This window comes from Sarcophilus harrisii, chromosome 1, assembly GCF_902635505.1.
Source record: "Sarcophilus harrisii chromosome 1, mSarHar1.11, whole genome shotgun sequence".
NCBI classification, from domain to species: Eukaryota; Metazoa; Chordata; class Mammalia; order Dasyuromorphia; family Dasyuridae; genus Sarcophilus; species Sarcophilus harrisii.
In genome coordinates this window covers 632811966-632827099 of record NC_045426.1, presented here as the reverse complement: position 1 = coordinate 632827099, position 15134 = coordinate 632811966, and the positions used below count along the sequence as shown (strand labels likewise).

Below are 15134 nucleotides of genomic sequence, written 5' to 3'. Positions count from 1 at the left end.
TATTTTATGGAAAGAACTACGAGAGAAAAATTATTAAAACAGGGTGCTTCCATTTAAGGAACTCATGATGAATGAGAAATTAATGGGTAAATTATCAATATTTTGAGGAATGAGAAGCAATTTAAGTTCATTGATTACCTTGAAAAGAACAGTTTCAGTCATAGAATTTGCAGTTTATTAGATAAGTCATAAACACAAATAATTATACATACGTACTTAAATTGAATAAATCTATTGGCTTGCAATGGAATAAATTGTTCTTTGAAGTCTCAGAATTGGGACAAACTTCATAGAAATGGCATTTGAATTTTGCTTCAAATAATGAGTAGAAATTCTTCAACCAAGAGAATGGGTCATATTTTGAGTATACTTTGTTGTGTCCTGCTTTCAACAGCCCCTAAGTTGGGGTAACAAAATATACCATGCTTTCTAGAGCCCCCATGCCAGGGTGATTAAAATACTCACTCCTAGTAGAGAAGTGATGAGGCGGGACTCCTGAGGATGGTGGAAAAATGGAGTCCATTTATTCCAAGGACTTTCCCCTTTTTACACCCTCATACCTTTATGTAACAAAAACACTGGGCATGCACTAAGTATATACTGCCCACATGGGACCACATGAACAACTTGCTATTGTATGTAGTTTGCCACCTGGTATCACTCTTCCACCTGGTATCCCTCTGCTTCAATCACAACACAGGTTATCACCGCCCCCTGACTTCTCAGGAAGGCCAAGAGCCCTTGTGGGAGATGGGGAGCCGAACCAGACACTGTCAGCAGGTTCCCTCTGGGCTGAAGGGTCTTATACCTCACCCAGAGTTTTCCCCACTGTCTGTGATCTTAACAGTCTGGTGTGACAAAGGATTAAAAGGTAAAATAGAGACAGATGTAAGAACCTTGAATGCCCAATATAGGAGGTTGAAGTTTATTTGAAGACTTAGAAACTCATTAAACAAAATAAGTAGAGGAATTACATCACGATATAGCTATGTGCAAAAAAATATTCTAGCAGTGGTGTGAAGGATTGAACGGAGGAGAGGGACTAGGAAAAGAGAGAAGACCCATTTGGAAACTTTGACATTTTTCTAGATGAGAGTAAGGAAGGCTTGGAATATGGTAGTGGTGGTAGAAATAAAGGAGGAAAGTGAAAAAAACTGTGGGAATGGTATTCACAGGGATTTGAATGTGAGAGATGAGGGATAGGGGAGAAATCAGAAATAACAATGAGGTAGTTTACACGGCAAACTGAGTCAGTAGTGATACAAGAGGAAGAAATAATCAAGTCATAAAGGAACTGATACAGGAGGAGAAGGATATTCTATTTTTTAAATGTATCTTTTGTTTTGGTTCTGTTGATATTTTTTAGAACAGAAGCAATAGCAATGATTCTTTCACTGGATGCTCTAGGGACTGTTTTGAAGCTCAAGCCTTACTTTGGGTGTGCATGTTAGAATATATTTCTTTTTTTTTTTTCTTTTTAAATAATAGTTTTTCCTTTTCAAAATATATACAAAGGTAGTTTTCAACATTCACCCTTGGAAAACCTTATATTCCAATTTTTTTCTCCCTTCTTTCCTCTCCAGACAGCAAGTAATCCAATATAAGTTAAAAGTGTACAATAGAATATATTTCTTAAAAATATTTATTATTATACTATGAGATCTTTGAAGATATTCATGACAATGATTTTGTGATTATGTTTCCTTTAGAGCCCTATATAGTGCACTAGACATGGGTACATGATAAATACTTATTAGGTAGTGTCAGTTTGGGGGAAAGATTTCTATGAGAAATCCCAACACTTTATAGTTTATGCTGTATTAGATAATATACTTTTGTATGTGAGAAGCCTAAGAGCTTTTGCTTGAAGTAATCAGTAGAAATTTTGCAAGCAAAAACAGAAAGACAGTCATTCCAAGTATAGGGAATAGCTTGGGCAAATAGAACGAGAGAATAGAATATGTTTTGAGTGCAGAGAGCAGTCCAATGTGAGATAAAGATTAAAAGGATAGCAGCGCGTGCGTGACGATCATGGGAAGCAAATGTAGGGGAAAAGAGAAGGGGATAATACTTCTTTGGTGTTATGATTATTTCAAAGATATTTTTTCTCACTGTGCTAAACAATAGATTATTTGCATTTCTGTTATTTTAATTTTGAATAATTAGTTAGCATTGGTTTGTTAAAAAAAATCCATATTCCTTTTGTTGCTTAATTTATGTCAGTAGAGCCTATGCTAGCCTACATCTCTTATAAATGATACAGTTCTTATTTCTGTACTTTGTTAATTTCCAACTTTTATATAGAAGATTTTTTGGTTGGGTTTGGTTTCAACTGGCTAAACTTTAGACTTCTTTTGACTTGGGATTCTATAATATTGTGATTTTGATACTTAAAGGACTAGGGCTTTGGCAGATATAGAACAGAGGTTAATGTTTAAACGTGTTAGGAAGTGAGGAGCTACAGTGAAATGAAGGTGTTACTCTTGGCAATGAATGAAAACCTTACATATGTAAAGTTTAAAAGCAGAAGAAGTGAAAAAGAAAGATGTGCCAGTTGTATCAGATCTATTATCTCTCTTGAAATTTTCTAATTTGTGGTTTCAAAGAGAAACAGAATCTATGTGTGTATGTGTGTGTGTGTGTGTGTGTGTGCGTGTGCATGTGCATGTATATGTATGTATGTGTGTGTATTTATATAAGTGCATTCCTTCATTCTTTGAGAAACTGTTGTTTGATCAATACACTTTCTTCTTATCAATTCAGTATCTTATCAGTGAATTATTCCCATGCCTTAGTATGTGGTCTTCATAACTTGCTGTAGTTACATCTATGTAACCATGTGTATGTATGTTCACATATGAACATATGATGTATGCATGTGTGTAGTTTGTATTTGTGTATATATTCATATGTGTGTATGCATATATACACATTTGTACAACTTTTAACATATATTACTGTTTGCATTTATCTTACTCTATATGTAAAACTTTGCTCTTTCATTTCCCTCAGTTTAACTTGGATTCCTTTTCCCCGATAAATGTTTTACAAGTTCATTTTACTGATGAAAGATTTTGCTGTGATTAAAGATTTCATGAAGTTATGACAAGGGTGTAATAGATCTTTATTCTTCAAGGTTCCGTTTGCCTTGAGCTGACTGAGGAGGCTGGGCGTTGATGGCTGTCAGAATGAATGACTGTCTCACATTCACTGTAACTCCATTAGAGTAGGCCCTCCGCCTTTCTAGAGTTAAACAGTCATAGGAAAAGGGAGAGTATTTTAAGGATATATCATCATCACAATAGGGTACTTACCTTCTCTTGAAATATCTCATATTTGTAATAGATTGTAAAATGGATTTTCCAGGAATACCTTGTGGCCTGTTAATGATGTGATGCCTGCAATGTGGCCCAACTGCATGATCGATATTCTTGTTCAAAAACCTCTTCTTTAGTAAATCAGTTCACAAAGTACAGAAGTCTTTTAAAAAAATAGACCATTACTTCTCAAAAGTGTTTTTCTACTTACTACTCCCTCTCCAAATATGCCCTTTCTTTTTTCCTTCCCTCTTCAGATATCTCATTCTCTTTTTGTTTTCCTGCAGTGTAAGATAGATTTCTATACCCATATTGAGTGTGTATATTATTTCCTCTTTGAGCCCATTCTGATGAGACTAAAGTTCATTCACTCGCCCTCACTTTCTCCTCTTCCTCTCCATTGTAAAAGTTTTTTCTTCCCTTTTTTTTAATGGCAGACCCTTTCTCCCAGTATATTCCTCTCTTCCCTCTTTAATTTCAAAATTTTAAAAAGATATTATCCCTTCTTTTTCTGCTCACATCTGTGTCCTTCAAACTGCCATAATAATGAGAAAATTTAAATACGTTATAAGTATTTGCCTCCCATGTAAAAATGTAAAAAGACAAACTTTACTAAATCTCTTGTAATATCACTTTGCTGATTACCTGCTTATATTTCTCCTGAGTTCTGTATTTGAAAATCAAATTTTCATCATCATGAATGCTTGAAAATCCACTATTTCATTGAATGACCACCTTTTCCTCTGACAGATTATATACAATTTTGCTGAGCATTTGATTCTTGGTTGTAATCCTAGCTCCAATGCTCTCTGGAATATCATATTCCAAACCTTCTGGGTTTTTAATGTAGAATCTTCTAGATCTTGTATTATCCTGATTGTGGCTTTAATGTATTTAAATTGTTTTTTTCTGGATGTTTACCATATTTTCTCCTTGACTTGGGAGTTTTGGATAGCTATAATATTCCTGGGAATTTTCATTTTGAGATCTCTTTCAGGAAATGATTGGTGAATTTTTTTCAATTTCTGTTTTACCTGTCGGTACTAGAATATCAGGACAGTTTGTCTTGATAATTTCTTGAAAGATGATGTCCAGGCCCTTTTTTTGATTATGACTTTCAGGTGGACCAATAATTTTAAAATTATCTCACTTGGATCCATTTTCCAAATCAGTTGTATTTTCAATGAGATATTTCACATTTTTCTATTTTTTTCATTTTTTGGTTTTTGCATTATTGTATCTTGATTCTCATAAAATCATTAAGTTCCCAATTCTAAGTTTTAAGGGATTATTTTCCTCATTGAGCTTTTGTACCTCCTTTCTCAATTGACCAATTTTGCTTTTTAAACATTATTCTCCTAGTATCCTAGTATCTTTATTTATTTCTGATCTTACATTTGGTAGTGACAGTTATTATCTCTTTTGCTGTTCCTCAGATACAACCTTCCACTTCTCAGTTAAAATTCCCTCTTCTTCAAGGCTTCCTTTTCTGATTCTCCTTGATCTTAATTCTTCTCATCTGAGATGGTCTTAGTTTATCTTCTTTATAGCTCATCTATATCATAATTTTTTATGAATACTCCTTCCCCTCACATTAAACTGTGAATTCCTTAAGAGGAGGAACTTTTTTCCACCTTTTTCCCTCCCTTAAGCACATAGTAGGTGCTGAATAAATGCTAGTTCACTGACTGACTAATTCACATAGAAGGAAAGTGTCTAGCCAAAAGTTATGTGCCTCTTAAGCAGAAGAAAGTAAGAAATTGAACCTAAATCTTCTGACTTAAAGCTTTGTCTTTTTTTTACACTCTTAATGCTGCCTCCTAGAAAATTGTTCAAAATGGAAATGGAATGCTTCTTCCTATATGCAGAATAGTTGACTTCTCACCTTGACTTATTAAATGTGGGAATCTGTGAGTGGTTTAAACTTCTATTTCCAATCTTTGGCAGCTACCTTTTTGCTGAAATGACAAGGGTATATTGTCTCTCCTACATCACTAGTGAGAATATTTATTCACAGATCTTTTTTCACCTAGTTCTCTTAGGCATTGGTATTCTCAGTTCTATTTATATTTCTTAGGCTAGAATTTTGCCTAAGGGAGACAAAGATTACTAGAAGATTTGAAACTATTATCCTTGAATCACAAATCAGAACCCCAAAGGCCATTTAGTTCAGCTCTTAGCTATGAAGGAATCTCTTTCCAATTTCAGTAATCAACTAATAGAACTTAAGCAGTTGAGCCTAGAAAAGAATAGATTTAGGAGTGATTTGATATTTTTCTTAAGTACTTTGAGGGTTATTATATAGGAAAGTGATTGACTTGACTTTGGCCTCAAAGCAGAATCAGAAACAGTAGATATAATATATATTTATATAGAAATCAATTTTGATTCCTTGATATTGATTCTTGATATTTCTTGATAACATAAAAACAGAATCTTTGTCACTCTGTCTCTCTGTTTTTCCCTCCTTTCCTCCCTCCTTCTTTTTGTCTTTCCCTCCCTCCCTTCCTTTGGTTCTTTCCTCAACATTTAGCACAATGTCAGGCACAAATTAGTTGCTTAATAAATGATTACTGACTGTTAACTTTTGGACTAATTCTCATTTAGGCGTTTTCCATTGTGAGATTCTGTGATTCTATTTAGCAGTTTAACCTGATATTACCTTGGTAGAGTCCATTTCATAACCAACATTTAAAAAATAAAATCTCTGATCTGCAAATATCTGTGAATAGATACAAGTTTTCTTGGGGGAGGAGGAGACGGGCAAGAAGAATGAGAGAACAAGGGAAGGACAATGACTTAAAATATTAAGGATTTTTCAGTTACCTCTTTCAGAGTGAAAAGTGAATAATTTTTAAAATAATGTGTCTGTATCTTTTCTACATAGTACCCGTCAGTGCCATCTCCTTCTGGATGTATTCAATTCCACAGAGCATGAGCTAACTATCAGTGCTAAGAACAATGAAGAACTTATTCTACATGCTGGGGAATGCCAAAGGTAAGCACTTCTACACATTGCCTTTTTTTTTTTTTTTTTTTTTTTTTTTTTTTTTTGATACCATAGCAATCCCAAAGATTCAAGGGACTACTAGGCTGATTAGTGGTGAAACACTGGTAATGATATCCATCTTAATCATTAGGGGCTAGAAAAATTTTCAGAAACCATGGCTCATCTATGCTAGGGAAAGGTGTTTGTTTCCTCAGGTGGCAGGCTGTCTAGTACCCGAGTACTCTTATATCCTAAGCAGTTTTCCTTTAGTGATACAGCTGCTCTAAGTCTCCAAGCCAAATGCTTCCTTTGAATAGCCATCAGTGGTAGCAATGTTCTTTTGCTATTTTCACCAAGAAATGCAGAAGCAGAAAGAGTTTTAAAAAATTTTTGTTTTAAAGTCTGTGTTGGATCAAGCTAAAATTATCTAGAGTACCAAATCAAGTTTACAACATAGATTCATGAATTTGAAACGTCTGTACAATGAAAGTACTGCTGAGGGAAAAATGTAGATATCACCGTCTATTCAATCACACCATTTCAATTTGAAATCCGACAATCTACTTGATATTGGGGGTGGCCAAGTTTTCTACATATATCTAGGATTTTTTGAACTGTTTTTCTCTTGTCTGTCTCTAATTGCCAGGAATAGGAAAGGATTCTTTGATTAATGTTTGGAGTCAAGATGAATCTGACACAAGGACGGATAGAATACAAAATGATTACATAGGATAGTAGTCCTTTTTGATAAGTTGCGGGTTCATCATTTGCTTAATGGAAAGAATCACTCAGTGTCTAGAAATATTTTCTGGTCCACAAGTCATGAAAATATCCTTTATGCCTAAGGTTCTTTGAGGGCCTGGTGATGGTTGTCCTCTCCTTCTTGATTTGTCTTCTCACAGGATATGTTTTGCAAAGCTCCAAGTCACCCAAATAATCATTGATCTTGGAAATAGTCTTACAGAGGCACGAAAAAAATTGAAGACAGGCATCATTTAATTCATGCAAAAAGGACATCTTTTAGTTAGATAAATCAGTCCTTATTATAGTGTCTTTTTATGCCATATGCTCAGATGAGCCAATAGTCTTGATGGTAGAATGCTTGATGGACAGTGTTTAAGGCTTCAATTTCTGACTTCTGTCTGCCTCCTGAATTTAATCTAATATGTCATAAAGTGTGTTACTTTTTGTGAGAAGCATGGATAATACTCAGTAGATGAGAAATGGGAGACTTTGATCAGAGGTCCAACAAAGGGAAGGAATTAAGAGTCATACCATATTCTTGAGATAGGAAGCAAGTCCATGGGGAAATCTATTATCACTCTCTCTCAGAAATTGCAGGAAGTTATCAGGGTGTTGCAGAAAGTATCCTAGCATCACCAGAGTCCCTGGTCTATAGACATAATTGAATATTCTGAACAGATTGGCAAATGATAGGTGGACTTTATATGTAACCTCTAAAAGTCTACAGGTCTGTGTAGATCAAGATGAAGGTAGAAATAAATTGGTACTTTAGATAATTGCATATGTTTTTGCATTTGACATTAATTATGTTCAACAAATATAACATCTTAGGATGTTTTTGTACTCTGAGAAGAACTGTTAGTGAAAAAAAGTGAAGGAATAAAGCAATACTAATAATATAAAAACAAAATTAGGAACCCACTGTACATATATCTTTTACTACTGTGGGACTCTCCTATTTTAATACAGCCTCAACCTTTTATACACCCACAGCATCTTCCTGTCAGACTCTTATGTGTTATAGAAATTCTTGCTCTCTCAAATGATCCTTTCTGCAACCTGTCAAAAAGCTGTTGTTGATGTTAGTACCATAGGATGGTTTAGATCTTTTAAGTTTTCTTGGTGGAATCTTGAGAGTACACCAACTTTTTTTTTTTATAAGCAAATCTTGAAATCTTGACTTAATAAATATCTAAACAGATTTAAGTTTTTTTTTTTTTTCTTTACAAATGGAAGAAAATACTTCAGTCCTTATGAAGATCATGTCAGTTCTAGAAAGCTGCCTTCCATTCTTCTCCTCCTTGATTTCAGATCATGTTATAGTTTCCCCAAATATTTAATTCATTGAATACCACTACCTTAACTGTAATAACCAAAGTTCTTGGACACTCATCTAAAATGATGGCAGTATTAGCAGATATTTTTGTGGGCAGCTAAAGGAAAGTAGAGTAACATTTTAAACAAATTTTTAGCAAAAATTTATTTAGAGATCTTATCTCTTTTCTTGATTAGTGAACTGATCTAGTTAGAAAAAAGTAGTGCCCTTATAACTGGGTTAGTGGCACAACTGTGTAGTGATTAATGCCTTGTAGAAAGAGGGCATGATTTAGGGTCTGAAGGAGGCTGTGTATTGCATGTTCCAGGAATTTCTTCTGGCAGAGTTGGGAGCACAGTTTGACCAAGTACCACATAGTTTCCAGTTCCTGCCCCTAGTTACTCAGTTACTTCAAACCTTGACATAAAGTCTGGGCCTGGATCCCTACGTTTCACAAACTTCCTCATAGTAAAAATTGAATAGCAGTTACACAACCTGAAAGAATGCTAAAATAATGTGTACAAATGTAGCTGTAGCCAGAGGTGAGACTTTATGTGCCTGTGTTGCTAGATGAGTCTAGTCATTTGGGCAACTATATTTGTCCATCACCTAGAATAGTGCTTTGCAAATAATAAGTAACACTTTTTGTTTAAAACTAAAAAACCAGTCTCCCGCCTGCCCATCTCCTTTCCCCAACCACCTGATTCACCAGCGTAGGGATATTGTGTGCCATGCCCCACATCCTGTTTTGGAGTCATAAAGGGGCACGATACCCTTTGATGACCACTTGGCCACTTTGATGCCATCAGACCAGGGTTTAGCAGGTGCCCATTGAAAAAGATTGTTTGATATGTCTTGGAAAATCTCCTCATTGTTTAAGAAGGAGCTGTTTCACATGAAGGAATTAAAGGAGGTAGCAGTATAATCGGTTAGGTGGGATGGCATGAAGGCCTCCTTGACTGTGGGTCATCCCTCAGGAGAAAAGATCTATGAATACTTTTCACATAGTCCTACACATTGGGATAGCTTCCTTCAGCTTGGTAATAAGATCTCCTCATCTTCCTGTGCCCCCCAGAAGGACAACAGACTCTACCTTTTTTCTGGGCCATTTGTACAGTTCTGTAGAAGTTGGCTCCACTAGTTACTGAAGCATTTCAAAGTCTGGGGCCCCTTGGAGTCCAATAAATAGTCATCATGTGGTGGACGGAAGCATGTGCTTGGTGTATGTGTCAGAACAATAAAATTCGATCCCTAGGCTTAAAAGGAAATAGATCTGGCTATTGCTGAGCCATCCTCTATTTGGATCCTTCTGGTATTCTATCTTTTGGGGATGAACTTTTGTAAAATACAAGTATATTTAGGGCTCACTCCCATGTTGTATCTTCTACTTATCATCCTCTGTATCTGAGGAGTTACTACCCCCAGGCAAGTCGGAGGTACTCTATCATCCAGCCTGGGGATGGTCAGAAGTTGCTGGGCTCAGGCCCTTTAGATGACTTTCAATGATCTTTTTGGCATCATACCTTTTGGCCCTTAAAGTGATGGTCCATAGTAATACAAAATAACTGCTCACATAACTTCTACATGTATTCATTTACCCTCTCACTTTCCCCATTTCTAGGATGGTAACTACAGTGTATGTTGCATTTATCTGTTTTGGTTGTTAAAGGAAAAATACTTTGTAAAACTTAAGGGTACCTTATTAAATAAATAAATATTTTTTAAAAAATAAATATTTATTATTATTTTTATATTTTTATTATTATTTTTATATTTTTATAAATATTAATATTTTGTTAAAAATAAATATTTATTAAATAAATAACAATAAGCCATTTCATTCATGGCCTCAAGGAAATGAGTCTTATCCATTAATAGATATTCTGTCATTAATTTAAGATTTATAATGTATCCTTTAAGACTCAAAGGCCGTTTACAGATTAGAACAGTGGGACATGGGACATTTCTGGGAGCGGGATGAGGTAGAGGTTCCAGGCTAAATAGATGCTTTCTGCCACCAGAATTTGGTAGATTTTACAAATGAGCTATAAGTTCCCTAACACTTGGTCCCTTTGGGGTCCAAGATAATATTTATGCAATACTTTGAGGTTTTTCAAAATCTTGACTAATAAAGACTTCCCATAATAAATGCATGGGATAGCCTTTAAAGTGCTTAATATGAGTTAATTGAATACCTTGAAGAGCATTGAAGTGAGAGGAAATGTAACTTCTGCTTCCAGAGCACAGTTTCATAATACGTACAATACTTTCCTGAAGGGTTGTTGGAAGGAAAGTGTTTTGCAAATTTAAAGTGAGTGAAATGGGAGCCCTTGTTGTTGTTGTTGTTGTTGTTGTTTTTAACTTTTCCAGTTCATTGCAAACATAATTCCTAGGTGGAGGAGTTTGATGGTAATGAAGTGGGTTTTTTTTATTTTTTAAATTACATTGAAGCAGTATGTCATAGGAGCTATCCTTTATCTTCACTGATTCTTCTTTAAAGGTCCTTTCCAAAAGAGTGAGTCATCTCTCAGTATATGACTTTCTGCAAGATCCTGTTAAAACAGTTTTTGCTTTGGTTCTTTGATTAAGGACCATCACTTTATTTCATTTCAGACAAATCTAATGAATAGAGTGGAGTGTTTCAATTTACATATGCAATCTTCTGGCCACAAAACTAAAAATAAAGTTTTTTTTACTCTTGCTTCTTGAGGTTAGGCATTCCTTTTCATAAATTCATTTTTGTCCAACTTCAGACTTGTTGGGGCAGTATGTTTTTTAAGGGAAAGACGGCCAGATTTACAGCTCAGATGATTTGGGTTCAACTCCCAACTCTAACAATTACTAGCTATGTAAACATAGAGAAGTCACTTCATTTGTGTGAACTTTTTTTTTTTTTGTCTGTAAAATAGGGGAAATAATATCTATCCTACCTATCTTAGAGGAGAGTTCTGAGGAAAATTCAGCAAGCCAAAAAGCACTATTTGAATATAAATTGTTGTGTTACAACAATAAATCAATAACTCGGTTGCCAAGTATTTAGTAAGCTAGGTGCTAGATACCATTCTAGGTTCTGAATACTTTTATATACCAGGGGAAATAACAAGTACATATAAAATACATACAGAATAAATGTAAAGTTAGTAAATATAAATATGTACAATATAGTTAAAGATGAGGTAGTTTGGGGGAGGGCACTAATGGTGGAGAAATCATGAAAGGCTTCATACAGATAGTACAATTTGAGCTACTTCTTAAAGAAGAGAGGAACTTTGGTAGACAGAGGTAATGAGATATGTGGAATGGCTGCTGCAAAGGCATGAGATGGGAGATAGAAGAAGTGTTTGTCAGGAATAGAGAAAAGGTCAGTTTCTCTGGGTTAGCAAATGTCGGTGCCTCATGTACAATGAAGCTGGAAAGGTAGGCTCAGCCAAGGCATGTAAGGTATGAAAGCTAAACAGAAGAATTTATAGTTTGTACTGGAAGCATCAGGAAGTCACTGCATATGTCAGACACTTTTTTTGTTTGTTTGTTTTTGTTAACAGTGTATAACATGTGCTAGAATAGAGAAAGAGTTGAGGCAAGGTTAGCCATAGAAAAATGTTGCCATAATCAAGAGGTAATGAGGACTTAAATTAAGCTGATAGGTATGAGAGGGAAGAGGCATTGAATGCAAAAGATGTTATTAAGATCAAAATAGCAAGATTTTCTTGAAGGAGAGAGAATGAGGAATCCAAGATAATGGTGACTATTTTTTTTTTTTTTGAAGTCAAAATACTTTATTATCTCCTTCAAAGTCTTATCTCCTTTCCTGGGGCCTGGTGAGTTCTCTTAGAGGCCTTCTAGAGTCTTGATTTCACTGGAGAAGTGCAGGAGGAGAGCCTGCCACCAAAGGGGTGTGAGATGGAATGAATGAATGTGACAGTGAGTCCCCAGGCTTGTGCTTTAGCCTCTCTAGCTCTCTCTCTCAGCTTCTCAGTCCCCCAGGAGCCTGACTAAAGATTGAATGAATCTCTTTCCTTGGTTCTGAGAGCTTAAGCTCCTGGCTCAAGTTCTATTGTCTTCTCTGCCTCTGAAAGCTTCTCTTCTAGGGCTCTCAGTCCCCTCAGTATATGCTCTACACTGAGTATAAACCAATCATATCTCTAGGAAACCATTATTATTGTTTTTTTTTTTTTTTAATTTAATAGCCTTTTATTTACAGGATATATACATGGGTAACTTTACAGGATTAACAATTGCCAAACCTCTTGTTCCAATTTTTCACCTCTTACCCCCCCACCCCCTCCCCTAGATGGCAGGATGACCAGTAGATGTTAAATATATTAAAATATAAATTTAGATACACAATAAGTATACATGACCAAAACATTATTTTGCTGTACAAAAAGAATCAGACTCTGAATTATTGTACAATTAGCTTGTGAAGGAAATCAAAAATGCATGTGTGCATAAATATAGGGATTGGGAATTCAATGTAAATGGTTTTTAGTCATCTCCCAGAGTTCTTTTTCTGGGCATAGCTAGTTCAGTTCATTACTGCTCCATTAGAAATGATTTGGTTGATCTCGTTGCTGAGGATGGCCTGATCCAATGGTGACTATATTAACTTGAAAGAATGGTAGTGCCCTCAGCAAATATAGGGAAGCTTGAAAGAAGGGGATGTTTAGTGGCAAAGATGATGAGTGCAGTTTGGGACATGTTAAGTTTAAGATGCCTTCAGACCATCCAGTTTCAAATGTTTAATAGGCAATTGGTGATTCTCTTCTGAGCCTTAGTTGGGGAGGGGGGGGAAGGAGTGTCTGGGATTGGATATATGTATCTGGAAGTCATCTACACAGAAAGAATAGTTTAAACTAGTGAGATTTTATGAGTTTATCAAAAAAGAGCATAGATGGAGAAGAAAAAAAAAGAAGACCCAGGATAGAACCTTGAAGAAAACCTGCAGGGAGTGGGGCTTGAGATACATTGTGAATCAAAAAGAAGACTGAGAAAGGTCAGTCAGACATGTAGACAGTGATCCAGGAAAACATATTTACAATCTCTTTGTCAGAGATTGAGAAAAGGAAGAGAGAATGGGATATGATATCCTTGGGATTCTGAATGAACAGAACTGAAGAAGTTCTAGTTGATTGATCTGAATTTTTTTCCATAAAGAGGCAAGGTCTTCTTAAGCACCTTTTTAGGATAGGTGAGGGAATGGGGAGATGTGGGAGGCTAGTAGATAGAGGAGACATTTTGGAATAGCCTTTGTTGAGAGTGAGGTATTGAATTCTGATTAGGGAGAAATTAAAGGACTTCCATCTTCAGGGAGGGCCCAATTGAAGTTAAATAATGACTCAGCAACATTGTGAGATTTCCTTCAACTGTGCTTAATTGCTAGTAAATCAGAACAGAGGAAGCAAAAGGGAAAAGTAATTCAGGTTAAGGTTTGGCAAGAGAAGAGCAACAGTCAAAAGAAAACGAGAATCAAGAGAAGAACACCATGGGGAATTGAAATGGCTAACGATTAGGTTGAAGTTTAGCAATGAGCAAAGTGAAGTTGTTGAGGTTGGGAAAGGGGGGACCCCAAAAGTCCCAGACTGGTGTGACAGGTTATGTCAAAAGAATTTGCAGGCTTGAACCCATCTCCTATTCAAGGGGTAAAGTTTATTGAAATTAATGTAATGCCATTACTAAGTAGACTGAATTGTAAAGGAATTCAGTAAAGAAACTGAAGCAAAGAGATATACAGCTTTAATTATAGATAGGCTAATTCTATGTCTCATAGTAGCAAGGAATAGTCTCCAGAAGGAATGGTTCTGAGTTGATCAGATTTTTACAGACAAGATTGCCAGTCAGCAATGAATTAGAGTGGTCTTATTCACTATTGTCTCAGAAGTTTGATCTATGGGAATTTCCTGAGACCAGAAACTATCTGGCTTAGGAGTGGTCAGAATCAGATAGATTGGGTAGTTTCCTGAGGCAGATTCCAAAGCCAGAAGACCCAGAACCACTAACTCATTAAAACAGAAGCCCACCAAGATCACGGACCAAAAAAAAATCACATTCTATCAAAGTCAGAGCAGGAGATGGAGAGAGGTCTTAGCAGGAATGAAGAACAGGTGAAAAAGGCAAAGAAGCATGGGAAGGGCTAAGCATAGGAAGATGTGAAATGATGGAAGGTTATGATTAGATAATGCCATCTAATTAGGAAATGGAACATGTATTGATGATTGAGAAATCTAGTGTGTAACAATCCCTGCTTGTGCCTGAGGTAGAACAAAAATCATGAGATTTAGGAAGCTCCTCTGAGGAACTGACAGTTTAGATAGTTTGAGGGAGCATCTAAATGGATTTTAAAGACCACTAGTTTAAAGGCAGGAATTAGGAGAAAAAGTAAGATGGTTAGCTATGTGTAGTTTTTATTCTTGCTAGGTTTTGATGGGGTGATTTTTTTCCCTCTGAAAAATGTGTCTGTATTAGGTTATCTCTCTAGAAATAATAGTGTCTGGCACTTATAGGACTCCAGATAATCCCTTCTGATTTCTAAGTCTTGTAAGGAAGATGGGATCTCAGATTAAATTTGGTTTAGGTTCCAGTTGATAAAAATTAATCTGTGTTGGTAAGTGTATTTGTAATGTTTGGTAGAAAGAGCATTAGTTCATAATGCTTTTCCTAACTTTGCCATCAATTATCCTTGTGAACTTAGAGATAATATATTTATATTTTGAATTCTCTTTTGTTTTTCCCATTTTTTCTTTTCCTATTTTGTAAAGAAAAAATAATAAAT

At 35.6% G+C, this 15134-nt stretch overlaps 1 protein-coding gene across 3 annotated transcripts in view; it reads left to right on the top strand.

Moving 5' to 3' along the window:
* The window catches only part of TRAPPC9 (trafficking protein particle complex 9), a 955484-nt gene that overhangs the window by 478218 nt on the left and 462132 nt on the right, over positions 1-15134 (top strand). For all 3 annotated transcript variants that reach the window (XM_031955139.1, XM_031955089.1, XM_031955202.1), the window contains one exon: positions 6205-6315. In XM_031955139.1, the coding sequence (XP_031810999.1) occupies positions 6205-6315 (111 nt within the window). The remainder of the gene's footprint in view (positions 1-6204; positions 6316-15134) is intronic.